This window comes from Cuculus canorus, chromosome 2, assembly GCF_017976375.1.
Source record: "Cuculus canorus isolate bCucCan1 chromosome 2, bCucCan1.pri, whole genome shotgun sequence".
NCBI lineage: Eukaryota > Metazoa > Chordata > Aves > Cuculiformes > Cuculidae > Cuculus > Cuculus canorus.
In genome coordinates this window covers 161266391-161278478 of record NC_071402.1, presented here as the reverse complement: position 1 = coordinate 161278478, position 12088 = coordinate 161266391, and the positions used below count along the sequence as shown (strand labels likewise).

Below are 12088 nucleotides of genomic sequence, written 5' to 3'. Positions count from 1 at the left end.
CTACGTTCCTCCACCTCTGGAGGTCACCTCCACCCCCCCAGGAGAAGAGGACACCGGGACCACGGGTGGAGCCGAGACCCTCCCCGCTTGCTCAGGAGGACACATCTGAGAGGGGTTTGGAGGACAACACATCTTTACTGCCCCACCGCACCGGGTCCCCACCGCACCCCCAGGTCCTCACGAAGGTCCCTCAGCTCCACTCTCTTCTCCTGCGCTCGAGGTGTCCTCCAAAGGACATCTCCGCTCCCACTGCGGCTCCAGAGGGGACTCGGAGGACCCATTTCCATCTTGGAGCCTTCAGAGCGATGGAGCAAAGGAGAGTGACCTTCAGGATGGTTCCTCAGGGCTCCTCCAGCAGCCCAGAGCCGCCAGGAGATGTTGGGGTCCTCAGGGTTCCTCAGGGTTCCTCAGGGCTCCTCCAGCAGCCCAGAGCCGCCAGGAGATGTTGGGGTCCTCAGGGTTCCTCAGGGTTCCTCGGGGTTCTTCAGTGTTCCTCAGGGCTCCTCCAGCAGCCCAGAGCCACCAGGAGATGTTGGGGTCCTCGGGGTTCCTCAGGGTTCCTCAGGGTTCCTCAGGGTTCCTCACGGCTTCTCCAGCAGCCCAGAGCCACCAGGAGATGTTGGGGTCCTCAGGGTTCCTCAGGGTTCCTCAGAGTTCCTCCAGCAGCGCAGAGCCTCCAGGAGATGTTGGGGTCCTCAGGGTTCCTCGGGGTTCCTCCAGCAGCCCAGAGCCGCCAGGAGATGTTGGGGTCCTCAGGGTTCCTCAGGGTTCCTCAGGGTTCCTCCAGCAGCCCAGAGCCGCCAGGAGATGTTGGGGTCCTCAGGGTTCCTCAGGGTTCCTCAGGGTTCCTCAGGGTTCCTCCAGCAGCCCAGAGCCACCAGGAGATGTTGGGGTCCTCAGGGTTCCTCGTGGTTCCTCAGGGTTCCTCCAGCAGCCCAGAGCCGCCAGGAGATGTTGGGGTCCTCAGGGTTCCTCAGGGTTCCTCAGGGTTCCTCCAGCATCCCAGAGCCTCCAGGAGATGTTGGGTTCCTCATGGTCCCTCAGGGTTCCTCAGGGTTCCTCCAGCCTGCAGAAGAGGTTGGGTTCCTCAGGGTTCATCACAGTTCCACATGGTTCTTCATGGTTCCTTGTAGTTCCTCAGGGTTCCTCACAGTTCCTCAGGGTTCCTCACAGTTCCTCACGGTTCCTCCAGCATCCCAGAGCCTCCGGGAGATGGAGGGTTCCTCGTGATTCCTCAGGGTTCCTCCAGCCTGCAGGAGAGGTTGGGTTCCTCAAGGTTCATCACAGTTCCTCGTGGTTCCTCACAGTTCCTCACAGTCCCTCACAGTTCTTCATGGTTCCTCAGGGTTCCTCACGGCTCCTCCAGCAGCCCAGAGCCTCCAGGAGATGTTGGGGTCCTCAGAGTTCCTCAGGGTTCCTCAGAGTCCCTCACAGTTCTTCATGGTTCCTCACAGTTCCTCAGGGTTCCTCATGGTTCCTCGTGGTTCCTCAGTGTCCCTCATGGTTCCTTGTGGTTCCTCACAGTTTCTCAGGGTTCTTCATGGTTCCTCAGGGTTCCTCCAGCCTGCAGGAGAGGTTGGGTTCCTCACGGTTCCTCAGTGTCCCTCATGGTTCCTCGTGGTTCCTCATGGTTCTTCATGGTTCCTCACAGTCCTTCATGGTTCCTCAATGTCCCTCAGGGTTCCTCCGGCCTGCAGGAGAGGTTGGGTTCCTCAAGGTTCCTCACAGTTCCTCAGGGTTCCTCATGGTTCCTCGTGGTTCCTCATGGTTCTTCAGTGTCCCTCACAGTTCCTCGTGGCTCCTCAGGGTTCTTCATGGTTCCTCGTGGTTCCTCAATGTCCCTCAGGGTTCCTCCAGCCTGCAGGAGAGGTTGGGTTCCTCGTGGTTCCTCAAGGTTCCTTGTGGTTCCTCAGTGTCCCTCATGGTTCCTCATGGTTCCTCAGGGTTCTTCATGGTTCCTCACAGTTCCTCAGTGTCCCTCAGGGTTCCTCGTGGTTCCTCGTGGTTCTTCATGGTTCCTCACAGTCCTTCATGGTTCCTCAGTGTCCCTCCAGCCTGCAGGAGAGGTTGGGTTCCTCAAGGTTCCTTGTGGTTCCTCACGGTTCCTCATGGTTCCTTGTGGTTCCTCAGTGTCCCTCATGATTCCTCATGGTTCTTCGTGGTTCCTCAATGTCCCTCAGGGTTCCTCCAGCCTGCAGGAGAGGTTGGGTTCCTCAAGGTTCCTTGTGGTTCCTCACGGTTCCTCATGGTTCCTCGTGGTTCCTCAGTGTCCCTCATGGTTCCTCATGGTTCCTCAGGGTTCCTCATGGTCCCTCATGGTTCCTCATGGTTCCTCGTGGTTCCTCATGGTTCCTCATGGTCCCTCAGTGTCCCTCATGGTTCTTCATGGTTCCTCATGGTTCCTCGTGGTTCCTCATGGTTCCTCGTGGTTCCTCATGGTTCCTCATGGTCCCTCAGTGTCCCTCATGGTTCTTCATGGTTCCTCATGGTTCCTCGTGGTTCCTCAGGGTTCCTCACGGTTCCTCATGGTTCCTCATGGTCCCTCATGGTTCCTCAGTGTCCCTCATGGTCCCTCATGGTTCCTCAGTGTCCCTCATGGTTCCTCAGTGTTCCTCATGGTTCCTCATGGTCCCTCATGGTTCCTCAGTGTCCCTCACGGTTCCTCAGTGTCCCTCATGGTCCCTCATGGTCCCTCATGGTTCCTCAGTGTCCCTCATGGTCCCTCATGGTTCCTCAGTGTCCCTCATGGTTCCTCAGTGTCCCTCATGGTCCCTCATGGTTCCTCAGTGTCCCTCATGGTTCCTCAGTGTCCCTCATGGTCCCTCATGGTTCCTCAGTGTCCCTCATGGTTCCTCAGTGTCCCTCATGGTTCCTCATGGTTCCTCAGTGTCCCTCATGGTCCCTCATGGTTCCTCAGTGTCCCTCATGGTTCCTCATGGTTCCTTGTGGTCCCTCAGTGTCCCTCAGTGTCCCTCATGGTCCCTCATGGTCCCTCCAGGCAGGCCCAGGTCAAGATGACGATGACGCTGACGCTGATGATGATGGTGGTGACTCTCCCCCTCTCCCGGAGCTCAGAAGACGTAGGAGTTGGGCTCTGAGGAGCCGCTCAGTGCCCTCCGGGCGCGCGCGATGGTGTCCTCGGCGCTTCTGCTCAGCTCCCGGCACTCCTCCACCACTTCTCCAAACTGCCTGTAGGCTTCTTCCACGATGGACCTCCTCCGGCTCAGCCGCGGCTCCCAGAACTCCGCTTCCACCCACGGTTCAACCCCACCGCAACGTTCCACCTCATCTCCTCCAGAAGATCCCGAGAAGCTCTCCAGATCTTCCCAGAGCCCCAAGAGCTCTTCTCCACGTCCAGAGATGCGTTCTCCATCGATGGCTTTGAGGTTGGGGAACATCTCCACCAAGGTGGACCGATAGGTGGACGCCGAGCAAAGAGGGTTCTCCAGAGGCGCCGTGGGGTCACGAAGGCGAAGGTTCTCCAAGCGTTGGAGTCCCATCAAGCACCGAAGCTGCTGGAGGTCCTTCAGGGGGTTCCCGGCCACGTTGAGGCTCTGCAGGTTGGGACACCATCGTAGGGGTTCCAGGTTGACCACGCGGTTGTGGGCCACGTTGAGGACCGAGAGGGACTTGAGGGTGGCCAAAGGGTCCAAGCGGACAATGGAGTTCCTGGAGAGGTCCAACCATTCCAGGTTGGTGCAATGGCCCAAAGAGCCCAAGCGGACGATGCCGCGGGCGCGGAGCTTCAGGAGGAGGATGGACTCCAGGGTGAAGTCGCCCGTGGTGGCCTTGAGGAGCTCAGCTGTGATGGTCACCCCTTCTTCTTCCTCCTCCTCGTCCTCCTCCTTCTCCTTCTCCTCGGCGGTGTCGCCGTGGGGCTCCATTCCTGGTGGATGGATCTCCTCGGCTTCCACACCTTGAGGGGAGGAGATGGACACGGATCTCCTCGGCTTCCACACCTTGAGGGGAGGAGATGGACACAGGGTTGGGCCTTCGTGGAGCATCGGCTGTGGGGTGGGAGAGCGCGAGGAGATCGGGGTGTGGGGACACGTGGGGGATGTGGCCATGGGGACCCACCACCACCTCCTCTACGTGGATATGGAGTCCCACCACCACCCCTACGTGGCCATGGGGACCTCTGGGGTGGGGGATGTGGCCATGGGGACCCACCACCACCTCTATGTGGCCATGGGGACCTCTGGGGTGTGGGGACACATGGGGGACGTGGCCATGGGGACCCACCACCACCTCCTCTACGTGGCCATGGGGACCTCTGGGGTGTGGGGACACACATGGGATGTGGCCATGGGGACCCACCACCCCCTCTACGTGGCCATAGGGTCCCACCAACCCCCGTCGCCATGGGGACCTCTGGGGTGTGGGGACACGTGGGGGATGTGGCCATGGGGTCCCACCACCCCCCATCCATGGGGACCTCTGGGGTGTGGGGACATATGTGGGATGTGACCATGGGGACCCACCACCACCTCTACATGGATATGGAGTCCCACCACCATCTCTATGTGGCCATGGGGAGCTGTGGGGTGTGGGGACACGTGGGGGACGTGGCCATGGGGACCCACCACCACCTCTATGTGCCCATGGGGTCCCACCACCCCCTATCCATGGGGACCTCTGGGGTGGGGGACACGTGGGGGACGTGGCCATGGGGTCCCACCACCCCCCAACCATGGGGAGCTGTGGGGCAGAAGATGCTGTGGGGCAGAGGGTGATGTGGGGCAGAGGGCGCTGTGGGGCAGAGGGCGCTGTGGGGCAGAGGATGATGTGGGGCAGAGGGCGCTGTGGGGCAGAGGGGGCTGTGGGGCAGAGGGTGATGTGGGGCAGAGGGCGCTGTGGGGCAGAGGGCGCTGTGGGTCGGGGGTCCCTCCTCCCCTCCCCCCCCACTCACGTCCCGGTCCCGGCGGCCCCTCAGGCTCCGCCCCCGCCGAGCCGCCATCCCATAATAGTCCGCCCCCCCCTCTTAAAGGGGAATCGACCCCAAATCAACAGCCAAAGCGGAGCGGAATGCGGAGCGAATTCAGAGCGAATCCAGAGCGAAGCGGGACCTCAATCCGGATTAAAGGCAGATGGGGATCCGGATCGAACCGGGACTGTGATCCGGATCAAACCCAGAGCGATTCGGATCAAACCAGGACTGTGATCCGGATCAAACCCAGAGCGATTCGGATCGAACCGGGACTGTGATCCGGATCAAACCCAGAGCGATTCGGATCGAACCGGGACTGTGATCCGGATCAAACCCAGAGCGATTCGGATCAAACCGGGACTGTGATCCGGATCAAACCCAGAGCGATTCGGATCGAACCGGCACTGTGATCCGGATCAAACCCAGAGCGATTCGGATCGAACCGGGACTGTGATCCGGATCAAACCCAGAGCGATTCGGATCAAACCGGGACTGTGATCCGGATCAAACCCAGAGCGATTCGGATCAAACCGGGACTGTGATCCGGATCAAACCCAGAGCGATTCGGATCGAACCGGGACTGTGATCCGGATCAAACCCAGAGCGATTCGGATCAAACCGGGACTGTGATCCGGATCAAACCCAGAGCGATTCGGATCGAACCGGGACTGTGATCCGGATCAAACCCAGAGCGATTCGGATCGAACCGGGACTGTGATCCGGATCAAACCCAGAGCGATTCGGATCAAACCGGGACTGTGATCCGGATCAAACCCAGAGCGATTCGGATCGAACCGGGACTGTGATCCGGATCAAACCCAGAGCGATTCGGATCAAACCAGGACTGTGATCCGGATCAAACCCAGAGCGATTCGGATCAAACCAGGACTGTGATCCGGATCAAACCCAGAGCGATTCGGATCAAACCGGGACTGTGATCCGGATCAAACCCAGAGCGATTCGGATCGAACCGGGACTGTGATCCGGATCAAACCCAGAGCGATTCGGATCAAACCGGGACTGTGATCCGGATCAAACCCAGAGCGATTCAGATCAAACCAGGACTGTGATCCGGATCAAACCCAGAGCGATTCGGATCAAACCGGGACTGTGATCCGGATCAAACCCAGAGCGATTCGGATCAAACCGGGACTGTGATCCGGATCAAACCCAGAGCGATTCGGATCGAACCAGGACTGTGATCCGGATCAAACCCAGAGCGATTCGGATCGAACCGGGACTGTGATCAGGATCAAACCCAGATTGGGATCCAGATTGAATTGGGACCATGATCCAAATCAAACTCAGATCAGGATCCAGAGCAAACCGGGACTGTGATCCGGATCAAACCCAGATTGGGATCTGGATCAAACCCGGACTGTGATCCAAATCAAGTCCAGATCGGGATCTGTATTGAACCGGGACCATGATCCGAATCAAGTCCAAATCAGGATCCGGATCAAACCCAAATTGAGATCCACATTGAACCGGGACTGTGATCCGAATCAAACCCAGATCAGGATCCAGAGCGAACCGGGACTGTGATCCAGATCAATCCCAGACTGGGATCTGGATCAAACCCAGATTGGGATCTGGATCAAACCAGGACTGTGATCTGAATCAAACCCAGATCAGGATCCAGAGTGAACCTGGACCTCAATCTGGATCAAACTCAGATTGGGATCTGGATTGCACTGGGACCATGATCCGGATCAAACCCAGACTGTGATCCAAATCAAGACCAGATTGGGATCCGGATTGAACCGGGACCGTGGTCCAAATCAAACCCCGATCAGGACCCAGAGCAAACCTGGACCGTGATCTGGATCAAACCCAGATCGGGATCTGTATTGAACCGGGACCATGATCCGAATCAAGTCCAAATCAGGATCCGGATCAAACCCGGATTGGGATCCAGATTGAACCGGGACTGTGATCCAAATCAAACCCAAATTGAGATCCAGACTGAACCAGGACCATGATCCAAATCAAACCCAGATGAGGATCCAGATTGAACCTGGGCCTCAATCTGGATCAAACCCGGACTGTGATCCAAATCAAGCCCAGATTGGGATCTGGATTGAACCAGGACCGTGATCCAAGTCAAACTCAGATCCGGATCTGGATCAAACCGGGACCATGATCCGAATCAAGTCCAAATCAGGATCCGGATCAAACCCAGATTGGGATCCAGATTCAATTGGGACCACGATCCAAATCAAACTCAGATCGGGATCCAGAGTGAACCGGGACTGTGATCCGGATCAAACCCAGATCGGGATCCGTATTGAACAGGGACTCTGATCCGAATCAGCCCCCGATGGGGATCCGGATCCAACCGGGACCTCAATCCGGATCACGCCCGGATGGGGACAGGGTCCGCCCGCGCCTCGTTGATCCGGATCGAGCCCAGACCGCCCCACTCCCTCCCCCTCCCTCCGCGGTGGCGCCGCTCTATCCCCGCACCGCCGTCTCGATGGCGCCGCTCTATCCCCGCACCGCCGTCTCAGTGGCGCCGCTCTGTCCCCGCACCGCCGTCTCAATGGCGCCGCTCTATCCCCGCACCGCCGTCTCGATGGTGCCGACCCGGAAGTGGCGCCGGAAGGGGCAGAAGACGAGGGGGGGGGGGAAGGGAGGGGAGGGGCTCCTGCGGGGCCGCGATCGCAGCGACAGCGACAGCGACAGCGACAGCGACAGCGACAGCGACAGCGACAGCGACAGCGACAGCGGGACGTAGGGGGGGGAGGGGAGAGGGACAGCCCGGGACGGGACGGGGGACACCGCACACCCACCGGGAAGAGACGGGGACGGAGGCGGCGGCGACACCGCCAGAGCGCCGTGAGTGTCACCGGAGGGGGGGGAGGGGAGGGGGGAATGAGGGGGGAAAAGGGAGGGGGGAGGGGGGAGGAGCGGGTGCCCCCCCCCGCCCGTTAACCCCTTCCTTCCCGCCCCTTCAGCCCCCGTTAACCCCTTCTCCCCCCTTTAACCCCTTCCCTCCCGCCCCGCTCCCGCCTTTTAACCCTTTCCCGCCCTTTAACCCCTTCCCTCCCGCCCCACCCCACCTTTTAACCCCTTTTAATCCCTTTTAACCCCTTTCCCGCCTTTTAACCCCTTCCTTCCCGCCCCGCCCCCACCTTTTAACCCCTTTTAATCCCTTTTAACCCCTTTCCCGCCTTTTAACCCCTTCCTTCCCGCTCCACCCCCACCTTTTAACCCCTTTTAATCCCTTTTAACCCCTTTCCCGCCTTTTAACCCCTTCCCTCCCGCCCCGCCCCCGCCTTTTAACCCCTCCTTTACCCCTTCATTTTAACCCCTTCCTCCCCTTCAACCCCTTTTAACCCCTTCCCGCACTTTAACCCCTTCCTATCCACTCCCCTCCCGCCTTTTAACCCCTTCCCTCCCGCTCAACTCCTGCCTTTTAACCCCTTTCCCGCCTTTTAACCCCTTCCTATCCACTCCACCCCCACCCTTTTAACCCTTTCCCGCCTTTTAACCCCTTCCTTCCCGCCCCACCCCCTTTAACCCCCCTTTACCCCTCCATTTTAACCCCTTCTCTCCCACCCCACCTTCACCTTTTATCCCCTTCCTCCCCCTTTCCCGCCTTTTAACCCCTTCCCTCCGTTTTAACCCCTTCCTTCCCGCCTTTTATCCCCTTCTCCCCTTCATTTTAACCCCTTCCTTCCCACCCCACCCCCATTTAACCCCTTCCTCCCCTTCCCGCCTTTTAACCCCTTCCTTCCCACTGCACCCCCACCTTTTAACCCCTTTTAACCCCTTCCCTCCTGCCCCACCCCCTTTTAACCCCTTCCTTCCCACTGCACCCCCACCTTTTAACCCCTTCTCCCCTTTTAACCCCTTCCTTCCCGCTCCACTCCTGTCTTTTAACCCCTTTTAACCCTTTCCTATCCACCCCACCCCCACCTTTTATTCCCTTCCTCCCCCTTTCCCACCTTTTAACCCCTTCCTTCCCGTCCCACTCCCAACTTTTAACCCTTTCCTCCCTTTTATCCCCTTCTCCCCTTCATTTTAACCCCTTCCTTCCCACCAATCACCTGGTTTTTAACCCCTTCCTCCCCTTTCCTGTTTTAACCCCTTTTAAGCCCTTTTAACCCCGTCCGCCCTTTAACCCCTTCCCTCCCGCCCCACTCCCACCTTTTAACCCCTTTTAATCCCTTTTAACCCCTTTTAATCCCTTTTAACCCCTTCCCTCCCGCCCCTTTCCCACCTTTTAACCCTTCACCCCTTCATTTTAACCCCTTCCTTCCCACCAACCACCCCCCTTTAACCCCTTCCTCCCCTTCCGGCCTTTTAACCCCTTCCCTCCCGCTCCACCCCCACCTTTTAACCCCTTTTAACCCCTTCCTATCCACCCCACCCCCACCATTTAACCCTTTCCAGCCCTTTAACCCCTTCCCTCCCGCCCCACTCCCCCCTTTTAACCCTTTCCTCCCTTTAACCCCTTCCCTCCCACTGCACCCCCACCTTTTAACCCCTTCCCTCCCGCCCCTTCCCACCTTTTATCCCCTTCACCTTAACCCCTTCCTCCCCACCACTCACCGCCTTTTAACCCTTTCCTCCCTTTTAACCCCTTTCCCGCCTTTTAACCCCTTCCTGTCCACTCCACCCCCGCCATTTAACCCCTTCCGGTCTTTTAACCCCTTCCTTCCTGCTCCACCCCCACCATTTAACCCCTTCACCCCTTCATTTTAACCCCTTCTCTCCCACCCCCGCCTTTTAACCCCTTCCTCCCCTTTTCTCACCTTTTAACCCCTTCCTTCCCACTCCACCCCCACCTTTTAACCCCTTTCCCGCCTTTTAACCCCTTCCCTCCCTCCCCACCATCGCCTTTTAACCCCTTTTAATCCTTTTTAACCCCTTCCCACCTTTTAACCCCTTCCTTCCCACTCTACCCCACCTATTAACCCCTTTTAACCCCTTCCCTCCCGCTCCGCTCCCACCTCAAACCCCTTTTAACCCCTTCCCTCCCGCTCCACTCCTCCCTTTTAACCCTTTCCCGCCCTTTAACCCCTTCCCTCCCGCCCCGCCCCACCTCTTAACCCCTTTTAACCCCTTCCTATCCACCCCCACCCCCGCCTTTTATCCCCTTCACCGCTTCATTTTAACCCCTTCCCTCCCATTTAACCCTTTCCCACCCTTTAACCCCTTCCCTCCCGCTCCACTCCCGCCTTTTAACCCCTTTTAACCCCTTCCTATCCACTCCACCCCCACCTTTTAACCCCTTTTAACCCCTTCCCTCCCGCCCCACTCCCACCTTTTAACCCCTTCACCCCTCCATTTTAACCCCTTCCTCCCCTTCCCGCCTTTTAACCCCTTCCCTCCCGCCCCACCCCCACCTTTTAATCCCTTCCCCCCTTTTACCCCCTTCCCTCCCGCCCCTTTTAACCCCCTCTTCGTGCCCCCTCACCCCTTCTTCCCGCCCTGTCCTCTTCCCTCTCCCTCCTGCCCCGTCCTTTGCCCCTCGACCCCATCCCTGGAGGGGTTGAAGGCCACGTTGGACGGAGCTTTGGAGCTCCTGATCCAGTGGGAGGTGGCCCTGGTTGGACCTGGATGAGCTTTGAGGTCCCTTCCAACCCAAACCATTCTATGGTTCCATGATTCCAACTTTCTGTCAACCACAACCCCCAGATCCCATCCCTGGAGGGGTTGAAGGCCACGTTGGATGGGCTTTGGAGCCCCTGATCCTGAAGGTGGCCTTCAACACCTCCAGGGATGGGATCTGGGGGTTCTGGTTGGTGGCACATTGGAATCATGGAACCATGGGATGGGTTGGGTTGGAAGGGACCTCAAAGATCATCCTGGGATACCTCCCATGGATGAGGTTGCTCCAAAGCCCATCCATGGTGGCCTTCAACCCCTCCAGGGATGGGATCTGGGGGTTCTGGTTGGTGGCACATTGGAATCATGGAACCATGGGATGAGTTGGGTTGGAAGGGACCTCAAAGATCATCCCGGGACACCTCCCATGGATGAGGTTGCTCCAAACCCCATCCAACGTGGCCTTCAACCCCTCCAGGGATGGGATCTGGGGGTTGTGGTTGACTGAAAGTTGGAATCATGGAACCATGGGATGGGTTGGGTTGGAAGGAACCTCAGAGATCATCCCGGGACACCTCCCATGGATGAGGTTGCTCCAAGGTCCATCCAACGTGGCCTTCAACCCCTCCAGGGATGGGATCTGGGGGTTGTGGTTGACAGAAAGTTGGAACCATGGAACCGTGGGATGAGTTGGGTTGGAAGGGATCTCAAAGATCATCCAAGTCCAACCAGGGACACCTCCCACTGGATCAGGGGCTCCAAAGCTCCATCCAACGTGGCCTTCAACCCCTCCAGGGATGGGATCTGGGGGTTGTGGTTGACAGAAAGTTGGAATCATGGAACCATGGGATGGGTTGGGTTGGAAGGGACCTCAGAGGTCATCCGGTGGCTCCGGTTGCTCCGAGCTCCATCCCTGGTGGTTCTCCCCCCGTGGGGCTCTGCTCCCACCCACGGAGAGGCCTTTGCCGTCGGATGGGGCTCTCCCAGCGCCGCCTCTCCGGTAGTTCTGATTGAGCGCAGAGGTTGAGCGGAGCAGCGCGAGACCTTCTCGGGGGCCGCGGAGGGGTTGTGACGAGAGAGAGAGAATCCCTTTTGCCCTCTGGGATCGCGCAGGGCTGCAGCTTTGCCGCATGGGATCATGCAGGGCTGCAGCTTTGCTGCATGGGATCATGCAGGGCTGCGGCTTTGCTGCATGGGATCATGCAGGGCTGCAGCTTTGCTGCATGGGATCACGCAGGGCTGCGGCTTTGCTGCATGGGATCATGCAGGGCTGCAGCTTTGCTGCATGGGATCACGCAGGGCTGCGGCTTTGCTGCATGGGATCATGCAGGGCTGCAGCTTTGCTGCATGGGATCACGCAGGGCTGCGGCTTTGCTGCATGGGATCGCGCAGGGCTGCAGCTTTGCTGCATGGGATCACGCAGGGCTGCAGCTTTGCTGCATGGGATCATGCAGGGCTGCAGCTTTGCTGCATGGGATGATGCAGGGCTGCAGCTTTGCCGCATGGGATCACGCAGGGCTGCAGCTTTGCTGCGTTGGATCACGCAGGGCTGCAGCTTTGCTGCATGGGATGATGCAGGGCTGCAGCTTTGCTGCATGGGATGAC

General features: G+C 58.6%; 1 protein-coding gene across 3 annotated transcripts; it reads right to left on the bottom strand.

Annotated features, from left to right (window-relative positions):
- Positions 1-2624: 2624 nt before the first annotated feature.
- Positions 2625-7778, bottom strand: LRRC61 (leucine rich repeat containing 61). 3 transcript variants are annotated; one of them, XM_054058470.1, is made up of 2 exons: positions 4910-5210; positions 2625-3959 (listed from the first exon to the last, which is right to left on the bottom strand). In XM_054058470.1, the coding sequence occupies exons 1-2, from the start codon at positions 4955-4957 to the stop codon at positions 3072-3074; spliced, it is 936 nt and encodes a 311-aa protein (XP_053914445.1). In that variant the 5' UTR covers positions 4958-5210; the 3' UTR covers positions 2625-3071. The 3 variants fall into 3 exon arrangements, with proteins under 3 accessions (XP_053914445.1, XP_053914446.1, XP_053914447.1); XM_054058471.1 differs by lacking the exon at positions 4910-5210 and adding an exon at positions 7720-7778 and having other exon boundaries at positions 2630-3959; XM_054058472.1 differs by lacking the exon at positions 4910-5210 and adding an exon at positions 7394-7510 and having other exon boundaries at positions 2630-3959.
- Positions 7779-12088: the final 4310 nt, after the last annotated feature.

Coding starts and splice junctions, on each gene's coding strand:
- LRRC61 (XM_054058470.1), bottom strand. CDS start 4,957: ATGGCGGCTCGGCGGGGGCGGAGCCTGAGGGGCCGCCGGGACCGGGAC. Junction 3,960..4,909: donor GGGGCCGCCGGGACCGGGAC/GTGAGTGGGGGG, acceptor CCTCCCCTCAAG/GTGTGGAAGCCGAGGAGATC.